Here is a 22,815-nt window from a genome sequence, read left to right on the forward strand (position 1 = left end):
ACAAAATTTCCATTGAAATGCTTTTCAAACACCATTCACCGCTAATCGTATTCACAGCATGAGGCGGTATGGATAAGCCAGGCATATTGTAACAAAACACACTTGTTCAAAGCATCCTTGACTGATTGTGTCTCTCTGATATGACAAAACCACCACTTAAGATCAGCTTCGAAAGTCAGGTTCATTAGTTAAGATACCATCCAGTAATAGGCAGATTAGGGATAAGAGCATACGTAATTTTCCTAAATTATCCTTATGTTCCAATTGCAAGAGTACCATATGGACAAGTAGGTGCCGGATATATTCTGGAAATGAAAAATAGCTTGTAAATGCAGCTATCTTAATTGCTTTAATCGTCGCTTAAAATTGAAAGGCATGTAAAAAGTCTTGTGATATGATAGGAGAGATTATGAGTAATTATTAACACCTCTGAAAAACACTTTATCTTGCTCGCGGAGAGCTGCGCAGGCTGATGAAACCTGATTAAGACAGCTGTGCCTTTCATTGATTATACCTGCTTCATGACAAGTATAATTCTTTATTTGTATGCAAACTAGATGCATGCAACATCAAGCATAGACACCAATTTCAGAGGTAAATGCCCATTGTAAGAGCCATCCATCCGGTAACTTTGTGGATTAAGTGCTGTTCCTGTGAACGTATGGCGTGCATAGAAAGCGATGCCTGCAGTGATTAATCTTGATAAATAAAGGATTCAGAATAAGGATGTTCTGAGAGATGAGAGAAACAAATGAATCGGGATTAGTCTTTCATATGCAATTGATACATTTTCATCTTTTCCGTTTGAAATGGCTCTGTTTTCTTTCTAAGGCTGCTACGTTGGCATTGAAAAGATCTCAGCTAAAATCCATTTTATATTCGGAGAGTTACCGATTCTGACCAAAAATAACGGTGCATTCCGGAGGGTACACCGTATAGAAACAGTATTGTTATCCGCGATCGAGATAAATAGATGTCGAAAAAAGTTTAGATCGAACCTCAGTAATACTTACAGCCTCTCATCCCCCAAAAGGATTAACCCCTTGAGCGCGGCGGGGAGGCGCGCTCACTGTAGACCCCCTCTTGGCACTCAAAGTGTTAACACGCTCGGCCTTTTAGTACACGTTAAACTGTCCCCGCTAATTTCCTTTATTACGTATCAAATAAAGGTTCCGCAAATTATGCCGGAATCCTCCAAGGAGGCGAGAGAGTCAAATACAAGAGATTCCTACTTAAAATTAAGTAAATTACAGATTAATCCTCACAGTCGTAAAAAAGTGGAGGTAGGCGTGCAGACAGGGATAAGACACAAACTCGGTGCATCTGTACCCCCAAGGCAAGAGCTCTCTGTTCTCTGAATGCAAAATCATTTATGGAGCCCTTTACAGCAAACAGTCAAAGAGGTTAATTGAAAAAATGTCTTAATGTCATTATGAAAAGAAAAAAAAACCTAGATTAACACAAGTTAATTCACTTTATTGTTGAAAATAAAGAGGAATAAGCATTGAACTCACTCAGAAATTTGGGGCATGCATTAGAGGTGAGATGTTGTCTTTAAGGGCTTTGCCAATTTAATTAAGATATGGAAAATTACTTATTGTTCTTCACCACTAAAGTGGTAGGAATTAACAACAGCAGGCGATGCCTGCGCCTTTCATATCCCCGCCATGTGTTTGTTTGTTTAATACCCGCAAGACTTTGTTGTTAAATCTTTAGCATTGATTTCACTAATTCAGCTCTGACGCTCCATGATACAGTCCCAACCACGATATCGTAGTCCGTCAGAGCTGAATACACAGATTCCAAAAACTACCGGTATTTATAGACACCTTTTTTTTTATATTTGACTTGAAACTTCACCACGACACCGGCAACAAAGGCCACATTCCTTCCTATCTGTGTAATATCTCCATTGAACATAATGGAAATAGCACTGAGGTGATGTTTGCTATTGTTTGACCTTTAGCCGTTGGCACTGTTACATTCATTTGTTTTAGTGTTATGATATTATCGCCGGCTGCATTTTGCATGAATATAATTTCTTCCCGTCATCTCTCTATAGGAAGTATTACTAAAGAGGGCAGCAGACTTAGTAGAAGCTCTGTATGGAATGCCACACAACAACCAGGTACGTCCCTCATCTATGGTTTTTTTTTAAAAAAATTCATTCCGGAATACGCAATTTAGAAAAGTTGGCCAGATATCAATGCAATCATTTTTTTTTTTTTTCATATATATACTTTTGCCAGCCACCTTAAGGGCAGTGTAATGTGATGAGAAGCTCTGGGGGGATAAAGCTTCATCTTTCCTTCTTCTTTCTCAGAGCTCGCTTTCCTATCAGAAATGACAATTAGGTGTAAGGTGCCAAAAGCATAAGCAATCATTAAGACGAGAGAGTAACCTTGAACTTGGTCCAAAATATACAGTGACTAATAGCAGAGCCTGCAGTAAACCTGCCAAGTAGAGGGAAGAGAAAATATTTGACTACATCGTAACAGTCTTAACAATCATGGCATTGCCCTGAAACGGCGAGGAGCAAATGTCTTATTCCTAAAAGTATAAAGTCCACGTTTAGGGCCGTTGTAGACATTATAGAAATATAGAAGAATAAAATTTGACGGCATATAAGAACCATTCAGCCATGATGTGAGCACTCCAACAAAACCATCCTCCAGACCTCACTTAAATGTCGCCATATTGGACATTGTATAGAAGCAAAGGAGTATTGCATGGTAACAATAACCGCCTTTGTTTACTTTGAAGGAGATCATCTTGAAACGAGCAGCCGACATTGCTGAAGCATTATACAGCGTGCCACGGAACCACAACCAGATTCCCTCGCTTGCCAACACTCCATCGCACAGCGGTATGATGGGAGTAAACTCCTTCAGCAGCCAGCTAGCAGTTAATGTTTCAGAAACATCCCAAGCTAATGATCAAGGTATGCGGATACCAAGGAATAATTCCTTATGCTACTAGACAAATGCCTAGATTTGTCTTATTCCCCCTAAACTTATTCCCCCATTGTATCAATGATGTACTAAAATACTGGGAATATGTATAACAAGTTATCCTGGTGCAAAGACTGAAAAGAGACCTTATATCCACGATGAGTAGATGTAGACTTCTAGCTTACGGTGCTGACCAGAAAAGCAATTAAAATGTGGATGTATACATCTGAAAATACACACACATGTATATAACATGAAACATAGAAATGTCTCTTTCTGTATATATATATGTGTGGAAGTAGAATGGGACCCCAGTTCCATTTTAACAGCCTTTTAAGATGATATTGATGCAGCAAACAAGTTGTTTCCTGTCATCGGTGGCATTTGAAGGTCTGAAAAGGCTGAAAGTTCAACCTCTGTGTTGGTACAAACTGGGAATCAGGTCTGTTGATAATTGCTACTAAAGACAAATGTGAAAGAAACTGACACAATTGGATCGAAGAAAGCTTTTGTTGGCTGTCTAAGCCTGGAAGAGAAGAACGTAGTGTGCTCACAGATGATTTAAGTAGGGTTGGTGTGATAAGGTTATCTCGAACTGCAATAGTTGATAGGGCGGTATCAGACAATGTAGAGCGAAGATGTGTGATCAATAAAGCTGTGTAGCATTTGATGTGGATTCACGGGGCAGGAAACAAATGTGTCTATTATAAATGAAAGTAACATTACCTTTTTTTTGGTTGGTGGTTGCTTTTTTAACAGTGGGATACAGTCGCAACACAAGCAGTGTTTCTCCTCGAGGATACGTTCCCAGCAGCACTCCTCAGCAATCCAATTACAACACAGTCAGCAATAGCATGAATGGCTATGGAAATGCAGGAATGCCTAATTTAGGAGTCCCTGGATCACCCGGGTTCCTCAATGGTTCCTCAGCTAACTCTCCTTATGGCAGTAAGTTCTCGTGCTTGTTATAATTAAGTATGTCCTACAAGAATGTATTAACTGTGTCTGTTAGCTACTAGCTGAAAGGAAGGGTGACTCTGGAGGCTGGACAATAAAAATTACAAAAAAGAGAAAAAAACAATAATAAATTGGCCGTAAATCTGTACGTCTATCATTCACACACATTACCTGGCTCATACTGTGTAATTGCAGTCCGGGGTCTTTGTACTTAAAATAAAGTTTTGTTTTGAATAATAATTTGGAAAAGGGTACTTATGCTTAATTAATGGGAATATTTCTGAGCTTGTGTCATGTTACAGACCGATAAGTAACTTATAAAATTAAAATGGCACTGCTTGTTCAGTTAAATTAACGATATAACAACTTAGCAATTTGAATAAATATATTTTATTTGTGATGTATATACCGAAACATTGTGTATATGAGATGTTTCATTGTTGCATTAAACTGACCTCCAGAATCTTCACTTACGTGACCTCGTTGACTTGTGTTCCCTAAATGTGTTCTCTTTGCATACGATTTTACCAATTACTGCAGAATATAAGCCTTTTTGGTTCTGTAGGACACCCCCCTCCAAAATAAATAAAGTCTCATACATGGGTGCACACAGGCACAATACACATTTTAGAGTCCATATTTCAATTCATCGCAGAATCCCTTTGTGCAATTTAGTACATAGACCCCCTAAATCTTTGATCCAGAGAGTGGCCATTGCCAGAATATTTAATTTTTTTTTTTGGGTTGTTGTTTCTCTTTTTTTGTGACCTACCTCAAAAAAAAGGGCAAGGCCATATTACTCTCATTATTCTGTTTTACCAGAAAAAAAAAAAAAAGCAAAACTCCATTTGAGTTCTGATTATTTTTGCTTTATTGCAGTAGTGCCGTCAAGCCCTACAATGGCAGCCTCTTCGGTCACTCTCCCTTCAAACTGTAGCAGTACACACGGCATTTTCTCATTCTCACCTGCCAATGTCATCTCCGCAGTAAAACAAAAGAGCGCCTTTGCTCCCGTTGTCAGGCCCCAAGCTTCCCCTCCACCATCTTGTACCAGTGCAAATGGAAATGGACTTCAAGGTGAGTTTTTAATTAATTATACTAATACTAACCATGTGTCCTAAAACGAGAAGTGTCCCATATCTTTATTGGGTGGGATGACCCACGATATTTTTTTAAGCCACCATTGAACTGTACTCTATATATATATAATTGTCGAGGGACTCTGATTGCCCAGCTTTGTCTATGACATAATATCGGCGCATGCACAGACGCAACATCCTCTTGCTTTCTGCATGTCAGATAAAGTGAGTATTGTTATTGTGTGCCCCCTTGTAATTAGGTGCCACCCCTCGCTAAGTTTCGCGGCACGGCCCCGAGTTGTGCCATAAAGAGTAATAGTTGTCTATATCTCTGAGTGGGTTTGTTTAATGTGGCATCTCCACTTCATGAATGTTGCTTGATGCCTAGTGTCTGAAAAATGTTACTGAAATGATCGCTGTTTAATTGTAGGCCATATTATATTCAATTTCGCTGTAAAACAATATATGTTATCAAGTATTTTCTTATTTTTCAGACATGTATTTCAGTCCCACTTTCTCAAAATCTTGAAATTGGTAAAGATAGAACAAGTCCTGCCTAATGTGAGACATTTTCAACTTTTAACCTTGCATTTAATAAAGTTTAATAATGAGAGTTATTGTCCTAGTACCCACATGTGTCACCCCTCCCAATATAAAGTATGATTGAAACATTGACGTAACCGAAAATAAACGAGGCATTTGTCAGAAAATCGCGTACAATGCTGAAAAGCCAACGCGTTTTCACCATTGTTGTTCTGATACAAATCTACGCGTCAAAGGCTTAGCGAACCAATATCATTTGTATAGAATTTTTATTTTGCCTAGCAAAACATAAGATTCTATCCACCCCCAAAGGCAGAATTTTTTTGTGGCTTATAAATAACTAATTCTGAATGTCTTATGTGCATGTGAATATATTACAAAAAAAACAAAACATTACTAGACATCACGCCTTTATTTAACAATATAATCTGAACGTATCTTATCTCTTAAAATATTTTTAAATGTAGAATCTGGAGAGGAAGATGGTTGGGGAGGGTATACTGCATGTATGGGAGGTGGCATCTCTTTCCTTTTTCCATTTGGAGTTTGCTTTGAGAATGGCACAAAACAACAGAGGCTCCATGATTCAAAATGTATGTACAATCTAACATATAATACGTTCATATATGAACAGTAGAGCCATTATTACGTGCATGCAATCCCCGCCTTACCCGGTGCTTTCCTTCATTAATTTTAAGAAACATCAGCTGTACGTAGGAAGACTTTTTTTTTTAAGATGAGTGTGACATTAAAAACACCCTTAGCTTGAATTTAGTTAAATAGAAAAAATAATAATAATAAAAAAATTAATAATAAAAAAATAAAAATACCAAAAATAAATAAAACCTATTTATTTTATTATTTTATTAAAAAATAATAATAAAAAAAATTAATAATAAAAAAATAAAAATACAAAAAATAAATAAACCCTATTTGGCCCTTGGGAAACAGCTCCTTCGAAAGAAAGTTGCTTGTTTACCCTCAGCCCAAGTCCCAGAGCAGATATTCCATTGTGCATGTAGGGAAGTCAGTCCAATTCCCTTACCGTAAGCAGTTCTGTATGAACTTCCTAATACAGAGCTAATACTGTGTATGGCAAAAGACAGTGACTTTATTGTATAAAGAGCACATAGCAAGCGCTGCTAATGACTTTCCAAATTAAATCAGCTAATATTTTTTTAGACGAGAGAGAGACCTCTTCTGTGCTCTTCTATTGAACTTTGCTTTGCATATGTCTCCAATTAACCCTAAACATGGGTGTACTTTCTGTTAAGCAAGCAAGCAGTACACCAAATGCTTAGAGCACTGGCATAACGTCTATGTATATTGGAGCTAATATGCAACTAGTCCAACCTTTTCGTAGAATTTCTAGATAGGACACACTTAGAGCATAATCTTTAAAGGCTGCATATTTTTTTTTAATTCACGTGAATATAGATTAAAAATGCCTCATAAACCATATGTTTTTGTCTCTGCCTAATAAATGTTATGGCACGTAGAAAAAAAAAACGAAATTATAATTATTCCACTGATGTTACAGTAGAACTGTATATACACATAAGACATAAGTCTTCCAAGCCATAAACTTGTAACAGAGTGTCTAAAGCAAATTAATATTGTTGCGATTAATGAACTGAGAAATTGAAGCTCAGATCACTACATAAGCAAATTTATTGACGCTTCACATAAAATTAGTAGGGATAAAAAAAATATGTTTTAATGAAAATAATGAAATATGCAGAGGCGCATTTCCACCAGACGGTGGGATTTCACTAGTTTAGGTTCAGATATTTTCTATAGATGTATCACCTAATGGAGATCCGTTTTAAAAGTTCTCGGCATCTACTATTGCTGCAAAATAAATACATTAAATATTGGAATCTGGGTTTTTTTTCTCCCCTTAGGCCACAGCAGTAGGGAAAATAAAAAAAACTAAAAAAAAACTAAGGCTCATAAGATTTTAATTTAGAACTAGAGAAATGTCTGGTTTTGACTGGTGAGTGAGTTGGCTTCATCTGACATTACCAGAAGTGACCATGTTGTTTCTCAGCTGTCAACATGGTTAGTCTCTAGGGAGTCTGGACCACTGTTTGCTATTAGCAAAAAACGCTAAGAGAAATATCACACATATGGGAGGTAGAATGTCTTGCTCCAAAATGTCAGAACCCTCTGCTTTGTTAAATGTCTTTTCTTTGCCTCTCATTTTGCATTCTTTTACTCCATCTAATGTCCCAAATTAGTTCTTTTAGCAGAAATATTTATTTTACTTTTTCTCATCTTCCATCTTATATAGAGCTTTTTTTCTTTTCTTTTTTTTTTGGTCAGTCAGTGGAAAAATAGAATAATTTAGGCTTATTAAGCTAATGTCATCTTTCCCTCTTTTCCTTCTAGCTATGTCCGGTCTTGTAGTTCCACCAATGTAAAAGTCACTTTTGTCTACTTGCTTGTAGCATCGAGCTTCAGAAGAAAGCTTCAGGGGACACATTTAGTGTATTAAGGAATACACAAGGAAAACTGTATCTTCAGAGCAAAACCACCGAGGAGTGACATGCTACAAGTACTTTGTTTAAAGATTTTATTTGAACTATTAGAAACCAACACGCAAACGAGCAACTTCTTCATGGACAATTCCATTTTATCGAAAAGGACTTTTCTCACGTTTTCACGTTTCTTGAATCCGAAGAAGATGGGGAAAAGCAAACGCCTATTTTGTATAAAGTTTCCGATTACGTCTTGGCTCTGTCTAGTACTTGCTATGTGTTGGGAGAACCTTTGTGGATGCACCATTTTGATTTTCATGAAACACTGATGAAAAATGCCTCAGAACATTTTTCAATACTCATTATTAGACTCACAATGGTTGTGTATCTCTATAATGTGAAATATTTTTTTTTTTTTTTTTTTTTTTTTGTGGTGAAAAAGGGGGCCAAGGAGGTATGAGCCATCAAACTGGAAAAAAAAATACAAAAAAAAAATAAATATATGAATCATTTAAATCGGGGGGAAGTAGGGTGGGGGAAAAGGGTTAGCCATTGCTTACCTTCATCTTAAGGAAATGGAACTTTGTAACTTATTGTAGTTAGAAATTGTAACTTTGATATTGAATTCTCTTGCCTTCAACAAGCACACTGACAGAGGAAAATGCTACTGTCTGTTGGTTCAAATATACTTCCACTGCTAGAGCTTCCTGTATAAGCAAGTGTGATCTGCAACATTTTTTCAACTTATTGCTGGCACTGTATACTATTGCATTCTTAGGCTACTGTGAAGTCTATGTTTCTTGTACCAGAAAATTGTCCTTTTGACTTCTAGAACCTTATTCCCTAATGTGTTTTGTATGTGGTTATAAAATTGTAGACTTTTGTGATTTTGCCAAAGTTGTAGCTAAATATTTATACACTTGTCTTGAATTTTTTTTTTTTTTTGTTTTGTTTTTTTTTTCAGATCCACTTTAAAATGACAAAAGCAAATTTTATTCTTTATTTTAGCTGGTAAGGAATAAAATTGTCTTATCCATCGAGACACTTTCTTTCACGTGAACACTTGCAGTCACTAAGGGAATTTATTTTGTAACATATCAATTATAAATATTGTATTTATCTTTGAAATTTTTGTATATTGCTTTCCATCCTTTTTATTTTATGTTCTTGTATGTACTGTTTTTGTTACGGGCTGGTGTTTATGTGCTGGAAGCAGCATTAAGCCAAGAAAGGTTGCCTTCATACTGTATGTTCTTTTTAATGAATTATAGTGTCCATACATTTCATTTGTATTTTCAGAAATGTGCTATTGTTTAGACTTTCCGTCTTTTTTTATTATTATTTTGAGGAAAAGTCAAAAGTCATTGTTTATTTTTATATTATTTTTAAGTTATCTGAACAAATGATTTTGAATAAAAGTTGTTTGTTGTATAGTCAAAACAAAATTGTGCCACATGGCTGTAATTAATATTAGTAGAAAAATGTGCATGATATCCATCCACAAATAAATGAATTTTGTGGCTTTTTAATTATTTTATTTTTTTTTTACATTTTTTTTTTTTAGAATGTAAATGTCATTTTTAGCTGCCACTCATGACTTGCCACATAGCTAAAACTGTGTTTTCTGGACAAAATCAGAGGCCTAAATTTGAAAAATGAAAACTCACTTAATATTTTAATTAAAGGTTTGCCACATTCATTTTTTCCGATGCCTTAAAATATTTTTTTTTCTTAAATATTTTTTTGTGCTATCGTATCACAAACTTTACACCACAAATTTGAATCATCATTTAGATGATTTACGGTGTGAAATAAAGGAAAAAAAAAAAAAGAGAGAAAAAAAAAATGAAAAAGAAAGCACAATTCCAGCGTACAATGTCGCTCCTTTTTTCTGCAATCGTTTTCTGCTGCACTCTGCAGTTCCCTCTTCCTTGCACTGTTTAAAAGGTTTCATATAAATTCATGGTTATACACAACTTTTTATATATTTTTTAACAGAAGTTTTTGTAGCGAGACCCAGTAGTAAAGACCGCAATTTTTAAATTTGAATGATCTCCTTGGTATAATACGACGGATAGTGCCAAAATCCATAGTTTATAATGGTGACAGAACGGATTATTTTTCTTTTTTTTTTTTGCACTAAAATACATCGCTTTAGAAGCGGTGTAGAACACTTTGCAAACTGCAGCAGAATTAATTCTCTAAATGAAAAGGAGAGACTGTTTTTTTTTTTTTCTTTCTAGGCAAAATGCACATTTTAGCAAGGTGTTTTTATATAGTGAAAGCTATTATATAAACACAGATTCTAAATGCATTGCACATTTATTTTATTAAAGCCGACGAGGCTTAATGACGTGGGAAAACCTGAACAGACACTTTTGAAACATGGAATGGCCTCGTTTTTATTTTGTATAGAAAAGGTTCAAATTAAAAAAAAAAAAAAAAGAAACAAAAGAGGTCATGTGTACATGTTAAAACATTTGCAAGTTTCTTCATAAATGCAATCTGTTTTGTGTTTTAGACTAGTTAGTCAATGCACTCATTGATTCATCGTCTCCAGACTGAACGCTTCACTAAATGGTAGATTTTACTGTTAAAGACCCTACAATAAGATTGTTTTATCTGTACATTTTTTCAGATATTTAACTGTATAAAATGTTCATTTTACACAATATTTAATTAAAGTATTTCTTGTCTGTGAATTTCACTTTTAGTAATTTTATCTGAAGTTTGATTATTAAAAAAATTTGCAAAACACCAAAATCAAATGGAACGTTGGGGTTTCATTTATATGAATCTGCATTTTGTGATTTGGTGAAAGAAGGGTATTTCTTAGTACGCAGACTTACTCAGCGGATAATGAGAATGAAACAGGGAAAACTTGGAAACAATTATTATTTTTTTATTATAATATAAATTGTATAATAGATTTTTTTCTCTGTTTTAATGGGAACAAGGTGCTCTATTACTATTAGTGAACCTGAATTGAGCAAAACCTTTAGAGCCTTATCTATATGTCGTCTGCATAAGTTGCCTTGTGTTTTAGATGTAGCCATTCCTGCTGATGATTTAAAGGGAACAAACGGTTTATTATTTTCAGATAAAATCTTATATAGTGTTTGCTATCATATCAAGGAATCAGCGTCTTTTAGCAATTCAAAAATCACAAAAGCTGAGTGAAAATTATACTTTTAATTAACAAAAACAAAGGGCGCCAGTAAAAAATATTGCGCCTTGAGTCTATATGACCCATTTTTCATAAAAAAATAAATATAGAAACAAAAAATGGTGATTTGTGCACTTGTGATATCCATCAACAGTAAGATGTAGGTAGGTTGTAGGTTAGAAACTGTGTGATAATAATGCATTTAGACTTCCACTGGTCGGATATGCATGTAAAAGAAGAAACACAATTGTATAGCATAGTCACATAAGGCTCCAGGGATTAGTGCTGTTGGTAATACACTCACATGTAAATGGAGATATATAGGCGCTTCATATATAAGGCGGCAAAGAGATGTAAATAAAACAAATCAGCATGTATACCATCCAGCAAAATGTATGAAACAAACCGTTAGCTTACATTAAAATATGCAGCGTCCAAAAGGGAAAGCTCCGAGTATGAAGAGTTTCACACAAACACAAAATAAAACTGCAGCAAAAACGAAATAATATAAGAAGCATTGCAGCTCAAAATGAACCCACTACGTGTTTTACCCTTTCTGGGCATCTACCTGGCGATATTTTTAAGTCTTGGGAAGATAGTACTGAGAACATTGAAGTCTCTTCTTTAAGCATAGTTAAGTCAAGGACTCCAGTGCCATGAAAGCTTGGATTACTATTCTCTTCACCATTAAAGCTGTTATTTCTACTCCGCATCTTGATTTATTTATTAGTTTATAGTTCAGCGCTTGATGTTATCTCCTTATCTTGAATCCAGAAACGCATCTTCTGAGCACCCTGCCTCAGTTTGGTCTGGCAGTAAACTTGTATTTCACACCTGCTCACACTGTTTGGTAGGCCTCACATTACACATTTGTATTATTTGTGCCTGAGACTAGCTTAGCGCACCGACATTTGAGGTTGTTGGCTCCTCATCAGTCTGGTTGCAGCTTGCTGTCCAGGGGTTAATGGGGAGGAGGTTTAATTGCACCTCCCCCAACACATTAATAAGGTTTTGGTAGCAGTATAAACTGCTTTGTGTGCCCACTACGTAGGAGGTGAGAGTAGGTGCTCACCCTATTGAGAGTGTGCCTTGACGTGGCGGGTGAGCTTAATTATGCTTTGGCCAATTCATATAACCAAAACCTCTCATTTATATTATGTTTATATATTTGTTGCCAACTTTATTAGGGTGAGAAGCGCAGACAGTTTTATATGATATATGGTAGCAGGCCGAGGGGGTGGCAGTCTCTCAGCATTGAGTACTGCCCCTGCTGCGGCAGTACTCAATGGACCGGTTACGATATAGATCTCTGGTCTTCCCAACTGGCCTCTAAAAACACTATAAAGCACTGTGCTGAGTGGGCATAACCTCCATATGATACATTAAATGGTGCTGTCAAGGGGTCTTTTTTTAGTTCTAAGAATTCTGATGGAAGGCTGTAGAAATATAAAAAAGTTGTCTATCATGCTACATACATGGCATTTTTCAATAAACCCCAACTGTAATCCATCTGTTTCTGAACTTAATCCACAGTCCCCTCTTTGTTATAGTTTAGCTAAACCTTTTTGGATTTTCATCTAAGGCCAAGTACTGGCAGTTAAGCAGAAATACACATTATTAATTATGAAGAGAACATTTTCACAAGAATTTCCATGAAGATAATTTAATTGCCGGCAATGATCCCTGTTTCACTTTATGTATGGTTTTGGAACTCCATATTACAGGCCTTGTATGATTTTATGAGAGCAATGTATTTCTGTCGTCTTGGATCTGGATAAAAGTAAGTTGGGTTTTAATTGGTGAGAACTTAATAGCAAACCATTATATCTTTAATTATACTCAATTGAAACCTCATGTGTATCTTTCTCAATGTCACTTGGAGACTCTTTTAGGTTTTTACACTTATGTTCCAATGTATCAAAAGAATTTAATGATTCTAATATTTAACCGTTGATACAAAGCGATAGTAAATTTCTATTTTAGACTTTATATTTTCATCTGATAACACTAGTATTCTCTTATCTTAAAGAAGAATTGCTACCATCTAGTATTAGATTAAAACAGTTCAAGTTTTGCTTAATATAATGTCTTTAGGCAGCTGCATATTAGACAATTTATATGTGTTCTGGCTCTGCTATTTTAACCCAATCTACCAAACACCCTGACAAAAAATTACATTCCCTGTCCATTCGGTTTGGCCGAAAATTGGGCATTTTTAATTCCCACATTCACTCACACTCTCATTCATTCTTTCTCACACACTCTCTAAATGCTTTACTACCTTCTCTGCCGACCACTTCTGCATCTTCTTCATCTTCTATCTCTTATCTTCTGCCTTCTCTTCTCTCTTCAGTCTGCAATCTTCAATCTACAGACATAACTTGGCAGGCACTTCTGCCAACGTGGCGGCACTTCCAGTGATGTCCATCAGTGAAGTTATGGGGGTCTAGCCTAATTTCTATGGATTCCCTCGAATTGTCGAATTTAGTAAAATTCTGTAAATTTACAATTTGTACGAATCTGATTGCAGTCTACTGGATAAATATAGTTATACTTAGTTTGGAAAAGAACTCTCACTGTGATGCAGAAGCACATGGCATGTGTTTCTTGAGCACTAGACATAAAAAATAAGCTACTTGTAGTGGTGAATGTTTCAAATTACAGGAAAGCATGTTCCAGCATGAAGTTATACTCTGTATAGTCAACAGGGAAATTGCTGGGAGATTTAGATAGAAACTATATGTTAAAAATGAACAGATTTGTAACCCTTTGACCTACCAAGGTATTTGCTAATTTTACCTGGGCTATGTAACATGCACATTTCACATTAACTCTCATATCAAAATGTTTAGCCAAGCTAATTAGCGCAAAATCATCCGATTACTTTTCAAATATATCCAGTCATTTCCAAATATCAGGTTGGGATTTTCAAATAATTAATATACTTGTAAGACATTTTAGAACTAAGACAACTTTGTCCTGCCCTAACAATGGAATGGTCCATAATGAGTGACAGTACAATGCCCCAGGACTGGAAATAGATTAAATTACCTAATTCCCAACAAGATTCCATTAAAGCTGGTCTGTGAATGCTCTATGAGCATTATAACCTATTGTAATGGCCAGTACATGTATGGAAATGATATAGACTTTAATTATTTTTTTTCTAGGTTCTGTCTAACCAGAAAATGTTGTGCTTTGCAACGCTCAAATTGGGTACAAATGCAGGAGTTAGTAAAAAAAACTTGCAATTTTGCCTGATTCCATCGTTACTTTTGCAAACTTCTAAGAGCATAGTGTGTGTCCACATGGATCCAGCATGGGGTCCCTGTTATGTCATTTATAAGCCAGGGCCAATGTTAATCCTCAATCCATGCCTGCTGACTGACTTCTATGGATTATGAATGGTCAGTAAGCGTCTCCTGCAAGAAGAGCGTGGTTGGTCCCGTATAATGCTGTTAAATGAATGAGCCGTCTATACATTATATACGATCAGCTCAGTCCTTCTTGTAGAAGAAGCTTCCTGGGGTGACCATTCATAATACATAGTGAGGTTAGGGACTTAAAACTGTAACCCTTCTGCAAAGTTGCACTCCCAATTAATTTTTCATTTGAGTTTTAGTAATACCTCCTTTCTCTAATTTTAAACTAACTTTGTATATAGGTTTATGTTCTCTGTAGCCACACAATTCCATCACACATCATTACCAACACAACACCTTGTGTATCTCAAATGACCTCAAGCTAGCAGACAAAATATGCAAAAACATAATTGAATCAAAACATTTAAAAATAATTCATTTTTCTGTAACTGTGTAACATTTTATTTAGAAATACATTGAGTTAAAGTCCTCATGAATGATTTTTGTTATGTAGAAGGAACCTAGACTTGTCAGCATTTTGCAGTAACACATTGATTTGTATCAGCGAAGGGAATCATTGACAAAGTAATCAATACTTTTTTTTTTTTAACAAATCAGATACGCTTTAGTGTCCGTTCATAATTAGAACCGTAATGCTCTTTGTGTTTATGCGTTACGTGTTTTTAGCTTCATAAAACAATATTTGTGATGCATCATTGCAACTTATAATAGATAAATGATTAGCGATGAATCCAGGCAGGCATTAATTTGAGTCAATTTTGCGTTAAACTGCAAAGAAAACTGGTAATTAAGTAATGAGTCAACAAAACAACCATGTGTAACATGTTATGTTCTAACCAGAACCTTTCAATACAAAGTATTCTGTGGTGCTAACTCTTTATGTGTCCGAGAATAAATAGAGAAGACACTATTACGGTTTTGAGATTGTTCCAGTCGATGTCTTTATTATACTGTTGTGTGAGCTTTTCTTTCCGCCTTGTGTGGACAGATAGAACACTGTTTACATGAAGCTTAATCAATGAGATTTGCTAATTAGAAATCAATGCTTTCTCATTTCATGCCCTAAGTTAGTGAGCAAAAAAAAATGCATACACATTTGGAAATAACAGTAATGCATGTACAATAAAGAACTGGCATAGGGGAAATTGAAGGTATTAGAGGAGATATTAATATACCAATGAATGATCCATCTTGCATAGCAGCGTTGATCAATGAAGTCCCTTGAGGATCTGTAGAGAATAGAAGGTATAAAATTACATTGTTTCTTTTACAGGTTTAGGTCTATAAATGATCACTTATATATTGTGCATGCGTATCCCGCAGGGCTCTGCAGTGGGCAAACTGAATGTACAACCAACTGGAAACGCTACACTGAAACAAGGCTCATCAGATCTTAGCGCCCATATGATTGTTAAACATAATACTAATAATAATAATAATTACTAATAATATATTAATTTAAAAATATACATTGTAAGGAATTCTGTGCACAAAATTGTTATAAATTATTGTGGATATCAAAGAATTTCAAAGAATATCATACAGCACTGGGGATACTAGATCCCATGATTTAATTCATCTGGATTGGGGGGGGCATGTAAACTAAGCCAGCTCAAACACGTACTCGCCCTCTGGCAGAGTGTCTGAGTGGCAGGGGGCAAGTCTACAGTTAGTGAGTTGGCTCACAATCTAAATTTGTAAGCCAGGTCATGGTCCTGAGTTGGCTAATGTCCTGCTATGGCCAGTTTACCCACTTCTACCCAGCTAATGCATACCTCAAGATTCGCATAGCCATTCACACCCAAAAGCCAATGAACTTCTATAACTGTGAATTTTCTGACATTCAAAATACATTGTGATCATGGAAGCTAATAAGTAGGTCTAGGTCTTCCAGAGGCATCCTAAGCTTATGCACCATTACCTGAGGTCCCTGAAATATGTTATAGTTTGCCTTTGACGAACAGTGGTGGCTTGGCTTACGATCCAGATTTTCCTGAAACATTTGAAGATAACATTTTACGGCTACCCACTATGGTTGACTTAATGCCACCTTTAGACTGAAAGTACCACCTATTGACTGTAACAGGTCCCACAGTACCTTTATTTTATCTACAGATTTGTGACTTGTCTTATTGGAATAGGACTAATGATCTTGGAATTTTACAAAAAAACAAATATTCATTAAAATTAGCAGTAGCAACTCCTATCTTCACACTATTGTAAGGGAAAATCTAGCCACTGGAGTTTACATAATGTAATACTGGAAGTTCGAATCTATATTTAGTTTTATACTGATGGTTTCTCAGATTTCCCATGGAAGGGAAATTAATTTCCAACTTATAAAGGAGTCTTCCAATGAGCTCCAGATGTCAGCGGTCTATCAATATGGCTAGCAGGAGATGGCACTCCTCCATCTAATACATTGTAAATTTGTTTCCTATTCTCTAAATTTCATGGGGAGTTTAAGGTTGCATCATACATTGCAGCTGTTTGTATTGTAATAGAGTTGTCCATTGTCCCCATATTGGGGGTTTAATCTACTAATATAAAAATGGCCTGGATAAGAAAAAATACATAAATAAATAAATAAGAAGTTTCACTAGAACTTGGTAAAATGAAGGTGTTGATAGAACATACAATACTGGAAATATTGCAAAACCTTGTAGTTCAGCTCAATAGCCCGGAGGTCTGGAGAAAAATGCAACTTTCTGAGGATTACAGAAACATTGGTCATTTTGAGTCCAGAAAGTAAAGTAATCAGCATAATGAAAAAACCACACTCTGTGAACTGGAATTATTCACGCTTGGAATAAAACATGATTTTGTTTTTGTTTTTTTTTTGCCCCTTGATAACACCAGGGGGGGGGCTGGTAACATTCAGCCCACGTGGCAGGTTGGGCCAAGTGGCCCAGTAATAAAACAAATAAATAACATTTGGCTGAGAACACAATTCTGTTTAACGCATTTAGCAGGATATGAGTAGAATTACATTACGTTCTAAAAGTGTAATGGGTAAATGACGGTATTATGCGTCCAGGCATTTCATTGGGGATTGTTTCAGAAGACTGAATAACCACGTAAAGTGTTTACCCTAATTGTGATTTAAATTAAACAAAGAACAAGCCTCACATTGCTTCGGCATTAATCCACACTCGACTTGCCTTGCTAATATACCATAGTGTTTGCTACCTGTCATGCTGGAACGGTACTTATGTGATAAAGGGTTATCAGCTCAAAGTTCCTTTAAGGATTTTTTCCCCCCCAGTTCAGCTTATTGAGGACTCTAAAATGCATGCCAATTATTGTACAGCAGCGTTTTAAAGTCTTTCAAGCTTTTAAAGATTATTCAAAGCACTTGAAATGGGCTTCAATCTAATGCCTCATTTCATTGCATTAAACAGCCAGTTAATAAAGAATCAATATATTCAAAGGGCAAGGTTATCTTTTGTCTATAAGGGGTGGTGTCATTCTGAACCTTTTATAGTTCAAATGCTGAAAAAGACCTCATGAAATCCATACTCATCAAACGGGTCAAGTTGTGTAATAAAAAAAGCAGGCGAAACAAAGTCTGCCCTCCTTTAAAACAAGTCTTGGTCTTATCTGCCTCATATAAAGCAACCAAATAATCAGCCGGAAAATGTCAATTTCTCATCAAGACAAGAAACGATTCTGATCATTTTTTTTCTCTCCTAGAGAATACATACAATTAAGAGAATGCAGAATGGCTGCATCGGTGATTCGTGGCTTATTATGTCACGAGCAAAGAGAGTGCCTGTGAGCAGATAATATGGCTTGTTGATAACTGAAGTGTCAATATGCCAAAAAAAAAAGGATTTTTGAATGCAAGCCCTTGTGCTTTTTACCCCCTCTTACTGATCCCGGTTCTTGATAACGGTGCATCTGCCAACTGACACCACATGTTGAACCTCACAATTAACGAAATGAATAAATAGCACAAAAGGAGTTGGCCGCTTTATACGCTTCGAAACAATCCTCTGTTTTACCCTTGAAGGATTCCTTTTATGTTTGAATAAGGTTGCTTTTAATGAAATTTAAACTTGTCAGAGGAAATCAAAAACCTCAAATCAGATTACAAATTGATTTTTGGTCACTTGTCATTATGCAATTTACTGCCATAAATTGCACAAAACAAGGCCGGTCTCTCTATAGAAGAATGTACGGTACTCCTATCTCGTAGAACCTAGGGAGATAGTTTGGTTCCTCTCTTGTGTTCACACAGCGTTGCGTAGACATAACAAATGGACAAGTTCTCAATGTTAACTTCTTGAAGGGGAAGAAAAGGAGATGGCTGGAATCCACAGTTTCATGGTTTGTTAAAATACTTAAACATGTGAGACGCAAAGCTGATTTTGGATTAACACCAAAAAATGTAAAGAAGTCATGAATTACTTGATAATATCCAAATTCCATCACAACAGTAAAATTGGTTCCTTAGAGATCAATCTTTAGTAACGACTTGGTTTTAGTATTTGTTTAATATCTGTATAGCCTGGCTTCATTTTTCCATCTAAAAGGTCAAGATTTTTATTTTTTTTGCGCTGCGAAAATAAGCTCCCGTGACGTGCTTGATTACCACCAGGGAAAAATATACTGCGATACTGCGATACTGGGCTACATACACCACCGTTCAAAAGTTTGGGGTCACTTAACAAAATTGTAAAAGTGTTTTCTAACAATGAATTAGCGAACACAATGTGTCATTAGAACACAGGATTGATGGGAGTGACAAAGGGCCGTTGTACGTCTATGAAGATATTCCATTAAAAATCAGCCGCTTCCAGCTACAACAGCGTCTGCACTGTATTTCTGATCCATTTCATGTTATTTTACCGGACAAAATAGTGAGCCGAGACTTTTGAACGGTAGTGTATATCGTGTAGTTATGGAATAGTTCCTTCTTTGAACTTTCCAATATTTTTGGTCTCTATAAATGCTTTTTGATCACAGAATATATGTTTCATCAGGTGAGCTGACCTCACAAAAATATAAAAACGGTAACTTATAAATGCTTGTAAACACTTTGAGCTGTTTCAGCCGTTGCCACAAGTATCTAATAGCTTGTAAGCTCACAAGAGTAGTGCTCTCTTCTCCCGCTGAACCAAAGTGCCTTGACGCGGGTTCATTTTATTATGAAATGGTATCTTATTAGTTTATATGTTGTTAATTTCTACTCTCCCCTATTGTAATACTGTTACAGAATCTGCTGGTGTGGCATAAAACAAGTTATGGAGCACAACAAGTCAAAGTAATATCAAAATGGTGAAAAAATCTAGAGACATACTGTGGGTTCAATCATAGCACCCAGGCCCTCAGGGGGCTAAAGACCTCAAGCATCTCGTGTGTGACAGTATACTCTCTCAAAAGCTGATACCTTGTGATATAGATTCCCTTACTATACTGAAGCTATTCCCATTGTGGCCTTAAGAAATGGGCAACATGTGTACCTAGGTCTTGATAATGGTCCTTAATTAGGGGTCTGAAATGTTTTAAACAGGACCCAGTAGTTCAACCTTTGTTTCAGCTAACTGTGAGTTGTAGTAGCAAATTAAAGCCGATTATATATATATAAATATATATATATATATACACATTTATATATATACATATATATATATATATATATATATATATATATATATATATATATATATATATAGATATAACAGTATATATATATATACATACACATTTTGTAACATTAACTTTTAAATTCATAGTCACTTTATAAAATGACTGTGATTTGATACTAAGCTTTTTCCCAACAAAATGTAATCATTTACAGGGTCCCCATTAAGGCACATGTTCTATCAATGAAACTCATAATGAGCTATTATTAAAGTGTTTGTTAAAAACAAAAGCTCATATGATTTTTACACAACTTGTGACGGGGAATAAAAATACCAGACGCAAGCTGAATTGAAATAGGAAATCGCGCTCATGTCTCTGGAAGCTGCGGAATAAAACCCAAGGTTTGTGGTGCTTGATGAAGCAGACCCAGCGTATTGTTTTGGTCCCACCTGTTACAAAGACACAAAAAAAAGTTTACAGCTTGTTGTAAAAACAAGTAGAATGGGGAAATAAAGTGTGTGTTTCATTTAAACCTGCTGTAGCTGGACTCCAGATGTTGTTTTTTAATAAATTGAGAACACAAGGAATATTGGTTTGGATTAAGAGAACTGGTATTGCTTATTTGGTTTTAACTTTCTATTTAAATGGTTGCAAAAACTGAACTCTGAACCATATAAAATATCCCACTCCATTCCAACTCGAGCAGAGCACACCCGGTAACGTCATTACATTTAAGGAAAATATGAAGATAGCAATACAATTATCTATGATGGAATTATTTTTGTGTAAAGCTTCCTTATATTGGTACATCAGTAAATTTGACAAAGACTTTTGAACATTTGCAATGTGGTGCACAGATGATAGTTACTATTATTATATATTGATGTATATAGCGCCATGGGATTCAGATGAGTTTTAGGCAGGAAGTAGTGCATGACATAGCAATTGATCTGAACAAATAGTGATGAGGTCCCCCAAGCTTACAATCTAGAAGGAGATGGATATACAACAGAAGAGTGAAACCCTACCCTATATGAACATTGTTTAAGCCAATGATATTGCTAGGTATATGTATAGACTTTTATTTGAGGAACTGGAGACTAAAGAAGAAGCCGATAAGCTAGGGTAGGACATTCATAAAATTAGGGGCAAGTCTTGTGTGAGACATAGAGATTAGAGCGGAGGAGAGCCATTGAAGGCATTAACAGAAGGGAGAGATCTGGTAGAGTCATGGGTAAAGAAATATGCCTGGTAATAGCAGGATTCCTAATGGACTACAAGGGGAGCAAGGTTGGTATGAAGAGACCAGCTGAGACTGAGTTGCACTAGTCAAAACAGGCGATGACGAGTAGCAAGCAGGCCAACTATTAGACTGGATATACCCTGGATAGAATGCGGGTCATTTGCTATGTCTCCTAAGTGACTTCCTCAACCTTGTGCCCGCAATGATTGGATATGGAGGCCACAAGGGCAAGGCCATCTTTAATATCGATTTTTTCCTTGGGCCCCCAACCCTTCTTCAGACCTAGTGTGACTGTGTGAGACTTCTTTCTGCCACATGTGCAGGGCAAAGGAGAAGCACAATACTTTGTTTATCGTATAGTAAAGGAACCGTACAGTTCTGGTGAGCGACCTGAAACGAACTTGCGTTTCGCTATCAAGACCGACCTTAGGTCTTCAGGTGCCCTGTAATGCTCCCCCATCATCACCTCCAGAGTCCCTTTGTTCCCTCCTTCACTGTGCCATACCGCTCTTTTCCAGCCCTGGCTGATGGGCTCAAGGGCCATCTGCTTTAGGCCCCTAGGAATGACTGGACCTGGGACTATGGCCCCCTTTGCACTGTGCTTAAGATGGCCCTGAATACTGTAAGGCTCAGTTAGCTCTATGCCTTCATGATGTGCCATGTCATTGTGGACTTGCTTAGTAAATTGTGAGCCAGTTAACCCCTTGACATCACCGATAACCTGTGTCATTGTAGGGACTATAAACACAAAAGTATACATATAGACATATAGTCAGATATAGACATATGGATAGATGGGTGGATGGATGGATGGATAGATAGATAGATAGATAGATAGATAGATAGATAGATAGATAGATAGATAGATAGTAAAGGTTTACATAATTTAATGATTAGATTTTGGATTTTAATATAGCACATGACATCCGAAGAACCTTATATTTGCAGATCTCTATTTAGTATTGGCCACACAAGACACTTCTTTCTTAATAAAAACTAATTAACTAAGCAATGTTATGCTTTTTTCCCTTTCTCTAAATAAACCCTTGAGGCTTTTAAATGGCAATAAAACCATCAGTCAAATCCCCGCAGAAAAGTTTGTTGTTGTTTTTTTGAGTGAGTGATAGAGGTCTACAGATGTAATTATTGGAGAGAGCTAGTAATGACTTGGTGTGTGCTTTATAAAATAAGAAACCTGTAGATGGTTATAAGTACATAGTTACTCTCATTATCACATTACATTCTATGAACTGGAGCTTTAATGATGCAGAACGTGTTTGTAGCAATTTGGATGCATGGCGTTTAATCTTCATTTAGTTCCGAAGCATATCACATACAGTCACTTCTGCTTACAATTCAAAGCACAGGGTTACTAAGGAGATCAATATGTGGATTAACAAAATTGTTCATGCAATCTGGAATTC

General features: G+C 36.1%; 1 protein-coding gene across 12 annotated transcripts in view; it reads left to right on the forward strand.

The window, feature by feature from the left end:
• Window positions 1-10,778, forward strand: part of EBF3 (EBF transcription factor 3) — a 97,840-nt gene extending 87,062 nt beyond the window's left edge. For 2 of the 12 annotated variants that reach the window (XM_053450170.1, XM_053450172.1), the window contains exons 12-16: window positions 2,063-2,128; window positions 2,764-2,941; window positions 3,711-3,899; window positions 4,788-4,985; window positions 7,922-10,778. In XM_053450170.1, the coding sequence (XP_053306145.1) occupies window positions 2,063-2,128; window positions 2,764-2,941; window positions 3,711-3,899; window positions 4,788-4,985; window positions 7,922-7,953 (663 nt within the window). In that variant the 3' untranslated portion in view covers window positions 7,954-10,778. Of the gene's footprint in view, window positions 1-2,062; window positions 2,129-2,763; window positions 2,942-3,710; window positions 3,900-4,787; window positions 4,986-5,481; window positions 5,549-5,997; window positions 6,314-7,921 lie in introns of those variants that run through there. The other 10 variants (XM_053450167.1, XM_053450171.1, XM_053450176.1 and 7 more) reach the window with 7 other exon arrangements.
• Window positions 10,779-22,815: the final 12,037 nt, after the last annotated feature.

This window comes from Spea bombifrons, chromosome 11 (genome assembly GCF_027358695.1).
Source record: "Spea bombifrons isolate aSpeBom1 chromosome 11, aSpeBom1.2.pri, whole genome shotgun sequence".
Taxonomy (NCBI): domain Eukaryota; kingdom Metazoa; phylum Chordata; class Amphibia; order Anura; family Pelobatidae; genus Spea; species Spea bombifrons.